This window comes from Vigna unguiculata, chromosome 3 (genome assembly GCF_037176805.1).
Source record: "Vigna unguiculata cultivar grain cowpea cultivar isolate G323 ecotype 2 chromosome 3, ASM3717680v1, whole genome shotgun sequence".
Taxonomy (NCBI): domain Eukaryota; kingdom Viridiplantae; phylum Streptophyta; class Magnoliopsida; order Fabales; family Fabaceae; genus Vigna; species Vigna unguiculata.
In genome coordinates, this window is record NC_140794.1 from 44664040 (window position 1) to 44670340 (window position 6301).

Sequence of the window (6301 nt, forward strand, 5' to 3'; positions counted from 1 at the left end):
AATTCAAATTGGGAAAGCAAATTGAAATAAAAAGAATTGATATCTCAGCCCAACAATTAAATGAGCCACCTCCACGTGGCACACACTTACCTCCTTTCATTTTGAAAAAATCCATACAAACCTTCTCACTACGACTCATTTCACCTTCCAGATCCTAATGCCCCGCGACCCCACTATAAAATCCTGCACCCCACTATCCTGACCGTTCGTGCAAATCAGAGCGTCATCAGGCACATGGACCCAGGATCCCACGGTCCAGATTCGACGAAGACGCTCTTCTCTACGTTACCCCCGATGCACTATTTCTCTTCTTTTCTATTGCTACTTCATTCTCTTCTGTTTCAACTTTCATGCTTAGTCATTCTTCTCTTCTCTTATTAAATGCACACCCAAACGCCATTACTCATTCTTCCATTCGGTCCTCTTTTCTCTCTCTCTTTTCCCAAACACAAACCTTAACTTCTTTAAATTGTGCCACCCAAACTTTGAAACACCATTTCCAAGATCCTCCATTTCAACTAGCTCAGGTTTTTTCTTCTTCCACTCTCTGCTTCTGCTTTTCCTTTTATTCTTGAGTTTCATTCTGCAACTTTGGTTTTGAACTTAGGAAACTTCATTGTTTTTGTTTGTTAATTCCGACGTTGTTTTCTTAACGTCTTAGGAAAAACAAAAACAAAAACAACACAGTTCCTACGCAAGAAAAAGTAATCATATCTGAAACTAAAAAGATCGAATCTGCCTTGCACATGCTTCACTGCATCACACCCTTTCTTTGCTTTCTCACACTTTTTGACCATTTTACTATAACTGAACTTTTTTATCAAACAGTGTACTTTATTTTTTTTTAAAAGTTCACTTTATTTTTTGCTTTTTTTTTGTAACGTATACTACTGATCATAAACGTATAGTGGGTATATATATAATAATAATACCCTTTGTGTACATGGAAAAGAAAATGATTTTGAGATGTTGGTGATTGTGGACACTGATAGTTTCTGAAACAACCTTGGAGAGGCACACAGAGCAAAGGATGTCGGTGGTTCTGAGAAAAAGACTAGGTTGCTGTACGAAGGAAACCAAGATCAGCATTGATTTTGATGTGCCAGAGAGTAAGTGCTTTCCTTGTCTATCTGCAATCTTCTGTTTTTTTTCACTCTCACCAAAACTTGGTTATTTGGTTCATGATTTCTCTCAGCTTATATTTGATAGTCTTCATTGTTAGCTTCAAATTCAGTTGAATTATTATATCATCATTAATCATAGTTTCAACTGCAAAATCAAATCAAGTGTGAGTTTTGATGATCTTTGAATATGAATTTGGGGTCTTTATTAGTAATTTTTGGTTAAAGTAGAAGGACCACCACTTAGGGTGAACAAAACTAATAAGAGAAGTGTTTCCATTCACTGACTGACTCACATTTGTTTATGTTTTATTCAAACAAACAAAAAACCCGGAGAGATTTGAATTTGAAAATTAACGTTTTTCTCCACTGCGTCCGTTTTTCTTCATTTAAGATGATGATGGTAACGTAGAAATCAATAAATGTAATATTTTTTTTATCTTAATTAAGCATTTATGATTCTTTTATGACAATCATGTATAAACTAATTAAAATCTAAACTGAAAGTAGGAATGTATTGAAAAATAAAGTAGTTGATATCATTTTAAATTTTGAAAGTTAAAAAAAAAACAAAAAGTACTTATTATTAATAATTAAAAGACTTATTACTTTAATTATAAACCTAAAACATGTTTCTTTTTTCTTAAATCGAAAGACTAAATTCATGTGAAACTTCCTAGATAAAAATGTAATTGAATATAATTAAAACAAAACCATATTTTTAGGGCATCTCCCTCTTTAAGCCATAATTAATTCTTATTAATAATCTTAAAATTGTGTTATTTTCTTTTTCACCATTAAAAGATTTATTTCATGCTTCAATCACACAAAAGAATACTTGTTACATGCTCCATAAATAAAACAAACTCTTTTTACTTTTTCTTAGAACAAAAATAAATAAATACAAAGTAAAGTGTTCTTGTCAGTGTTATCGTGTTCAAACTTTAGTAGTTTATAAAGTTTACTTTTCAACAATTTATTCACACTTTCTTCACTTAATTTATTTAAAAGTTTTAAAAAAAGAAAATTTTAATGAAATATAAAACTCTAAACTAATATCTTAAATACTATTCATCCTAACTATTGATTAAATGAACCATACAAAAAACATAAAAGCATACATCTCCCTTATCCAGACATTAGTTTAGCAGAAAACAAAATGAAAATCAAAAACATAACTTTGAACTGTTTTCTTTGTATATGGGACCCATGTGTGGGGATTCTCTTTTCCTCTTTGGGTTTCACTTATCTCTCATCCTTCTTGTTGTTATTATCTTTATTTTGTTCCAATTTGAATTGGAAGTAGTTTTTGTGTACCATTCTATCATATCACCGAGAGCTTCTGTTTTCCATTCAGAATTTTTTGTCTCTCAGCATCAGTTTAGGTAATCCATCGTACTCAATTTTGCTAAATAATTTTCCTTTTCACAAAGCCTACAAATTTGGTTACCAAATTCAATAAAAGAATGACTTAAATTGTGATCCTTCATGTATATAATTCTTTAACAAACTTTCCACTGGTGTCACAGGTTTGTGTTTCACTTTACCATATTCAACAAAAAAGATTTAAACCAAAATACTCAATTTGTTAGGTACCAGTATGAGAAAAATAACTATTGAATATTCAAAACAAAAATATTCATAGTCTTGCATGTGGGTACATGTGCTGCATCTATAATGTCGACAAATTTGACCGAAGATTATGCCCTTCTCTCTGGTGTGAAACTGAGAATGCAATTGGTGTTGTTTTGTCGCAGTAGACTCTTTTGTCAAGCAATTCACCAGTATATTAGCAATCGGTTCGTCTGACAAAGAGATATAGTTTAAACCAAAATGTCACTGAAAAATAAAACCACTTTTTTTTATTAACAGTGAGGACGACTTACATAGTCAATGTTGCAATTGGTCCATGTAAGTTCAGTTATGTTTCTGATGTAGTATGTGTTTGCTTGAATATGTAGCGAAAATAGACAGATTTTCACTTAAGTAGTATCCACCAACTGTGATCTTTAGAAAAAAAAAAAAAATTATGCTTGAAATGCTTCTCTGTAATCATGGTATTGACATATTTCCAGTTTTACATTACTTCATGTGGTACTTCATTGATGTATTCTTTCCTTTTTAACATGCCCTGATAGATTCTCATGTTGGTGTTGAGGATTTGGATGTTGTATATACTGCTACTCAACCATAGCATAGCAAGTGCCGGAAATAATATGAATTTATAATGTTTCAGGTGTTGTGACATACAATGGCCTTGAGAGTTGCCCTTCGGATAATCGTTCTTGCGGAGATGAAAGCAGAACGAGCAGAGGAGATGGATGTATAACTGATTCATTTAATGATGATGACTCCAGTTGCTGTTCATCCAGTAAAGATGCTTTTGGATCATTCTCTTCAAAATGTTTGACCATGAAAAGAGATGAACAGGGATTGGAAGAGTGGGAACTCCCAGAAAGTCCTTCAAATTTTTATCTTAAAGATAAGTCTGCCTTTGATGTTCAAAGTTCTGATGTAGAAGCCATGAAGGAGAAGTTTGCAAAGCTGTTGCTCGGTGGTGATGTTACAGGAGGATCAAAAGGCCTCAGCACAGCTTTAGCACTGTCTACTGCTATCACAAGCCTTGCAGGTTGCCTTTACTTTATGTGATCTTGCTAATTTTCCTCTGTTTACTTTTTTTAAGAAAATCTAACAGTAAGATGAAACATGCAGTGACGGTTTTTGGTGAGTTGTGGAAATTGGAACCACTGTCTGAAGAAAGGAAGAGCAAATGGGAAAGAGAAATGGGATGGTTGTTGTTACCTACTAACTATATGGTTGAGTTGGTTCCTGCTAAGCAAAGTGGTGCCAATGGTGGGATCTTTGAGGTATCTTTTATTTGAACTGAATTGAAAAGGGTTTAATAGTTTCATACAGATCACATTACAGAAAACTAAGGTAGCAATTATCTTTGAACAGATAATGACCCCAAAAGCCCGTGCTGACATCCAAATGAATCTTCCAGCACTTCAGAAACTGGACTCAATGCTTATTGTAGGTCATCTCTTCATTCTCATTTAAGACCATGAAACATTGTGCTTGTCATTAGCCTGTAACATTTTGTGGTGTTCTGTTGACACAGGAGACACTAGACTCGATGGTGAATACCGAGTTTTGGTATGCGGAGGAAGGAAGCCGGTCAGAAGGGAGGAACACAACTGGAAGACAAAGCAAAAGATGGTGGCTTCCATCACCGCGAGTACCAAGAACTGGACTCTCTGAAGTTGAAAGAAAGAGGCTGCTTCATCAGGGAAGGATAGTTCATCAAATATTCAAGGCTGCCAAATCAATCAATGACAATATGTTGCTTGAGATACCCGTGCCATCAGTAATTAAGGATGCACTTCTGAAGGTAAAATCAGCTTTCAATGTTTGAATTTTTATGGTTCTAGCAGCCTCAAGCGAAATACTTTCCATTCAAGATAACAATTCCTTACCCCATTTTTATCAAGAAATATAGCAATCAAAATGACTTTTTTTCTTTTTCAGTCGTAATTTCTCGATTCTGATTAAATCTGTTTGTGTTTTAGAGTGGAAAGGCAAGCCTGGGAGAGGAACTGCACAAGGTTTTGATGGCTGAATCGATTTCTGGAGAAGAAATGCTTAAAGCTCTGAATTTGAAATCTGAACATGCTATCCTAGAGACCATTAATAAATTGGAAGCAGCTACATTTTCATGGAAAGAAAGAATCATACAGGAAAATAGTGGCAAATCCCCGATTCGAACCTCATGGTCCTTCCTGAAGGACCCTGTGTCAGGTTTAGATAAGATGGAACTATTGTTGGAACGTGCAGAAACACTTCTAAATCTGCTTAAAACCAGACACCCAAACCTTCCTCAAACATTTCTGGATGCTGCAAAAGTTCAATATGGCAAGGTAAGTTTCATTGTAATTCTTACTTCTCCACTTAATGCACAACACTGTTCGTATTAATTTCTTTATAACAACTTTTGTAGGACATTGGGCATTCCATATTGGAAGCATACTCTAGAGTTCTTGGAAGTTTAGCCTTTAGCATACTGTCTAGAATAGGAGACATATTGCAGGAGGATGCTTTCAGCAATCCCAATTCACCTATCTCAATGAGTCACTCTCCTGGGACAAATCTCTCTGAAGCTTGGGTGGTTGGTTCAAGTATAAGACACTCTTTAATAGAGAAGATGAATGAGACAGAAGGACAGCATGGTCGTTCCAGTTGTGGCAGTACTTCTGACATAGAACTCCCATCTACTGAGGCCAGTGCCAACATTATAACTGCCACTCCAAGCCGTGGTCGATTGTGGTGCATAGGTAGAAACTTGTAAAAATTCTCCTAAAAGATTCCTCACTGTGGCTTTTGTAAATGATGAGTAGTGTTATTACCATACAAGTGGTATCGAAAGAAGCAAACTGACAGGTTTGCCTTATAAATTTTGGGTTCTTTTGTTGCCTAGGAATTTTATATCTTGTCCACAACAATTATAGTTGTAGATTGTGATTGTATATCCGAGTTTCTTCATGGCTAGGCTAGCAATTGAATACTTAAAGGACGAGGGATGTTTCAAAACATTTGTTGATCAAATTTACTGGATTTGACAAATTATTTGTGATCTGGTATCAATGTATTCAGTTTTATGCACGATGTTGATAGTCCTAGTAAATTTTGGGTAACAGTAGTGTGATTGAGAGCGTCTTTCTTACATTTTTTTCTTTTAAATCATTTCCAAGTTTCAAAGATCATAAGATTTTATGCAATTCGAGCTTAGATATTTCATGACCACATGTATCAGTTGTCAGGCTTGGATCTGATTATAGATCCACTATTATGATTATTAATTGTTTCCTTTTATTTGCTAAATAAACTTTGCCTAATAATTATGTATTATTAATTTTCTGTTGTTATCGTGTGTCAGTTAGAATTGTATTGAATTTGTTATTAAGAACTGTTCTTGAGAATATACCTGCCCTGGGATGGTGAGCATGGTCATGTTGATGGAACCACAACTACTCCTTTCCTCATTATCTCTTCTTGCATCCAACATTTTACTTCCAATAGGTTTGATGAGCGCTTTTACCCGTATATTAGCTATCTTAATTCCTTTTATCTGATGTGAAATTTTAAACTTTAAATTCATATTGAATAGTAACAATTCACCACCC

The 6301-nt window shown here is 34.5% G+C and overlaps 1 protein-coding gene across 4 annotated transcripts; it reads left to right on the plus strand.

The window, feature by feature from the left end:
* The first annotated feature begins 345 nt into the window (after positions 1 to 345).
* Positions 346 to 5780, plus strand: LOC114176691 (rop guanine nucleotide exchange factor 14-like). Of its 4 annotated transcripts, none has more exons than XM_028061804.2 (8): positions 346 to 527; positions 993 to 1109; positions 3358 to 3750; positions 3834 to 3988; positions 4080 to 4154; positions 4243 to 4512; positions 4691 to 5038; positions 5119 to 5780. In XM_028061804.2, exons 2-8 carry the CDS (start codon positions 1031 to 1033, stop codon positions 5464 to 5466), a joined length of 1668 nt encoding a protein of 555 aa, XP_027917605.1. In that variant the 5' UTR covers positions 346 to 527; positions 993 to 1030; the 3' UTR covers positions 5467 to 5780. The 4 variants fall into 4 exon arrangements, with proteins under 4 accessions (XP_027917605.1, XP_027917606.1, XP_027917608.1 ...); XM_028061805.2 differs by having other exon boundaries at positions 359 to 527; positions 1023 to 1109; XM_028061807.2 differs by lacking the exons at positions 346 to 527; positions 993 to 1109 and adding an exon at positions 2823 to 3032.
* Positions 5781 to 6301: the final 521 nt, after the last annotated feature.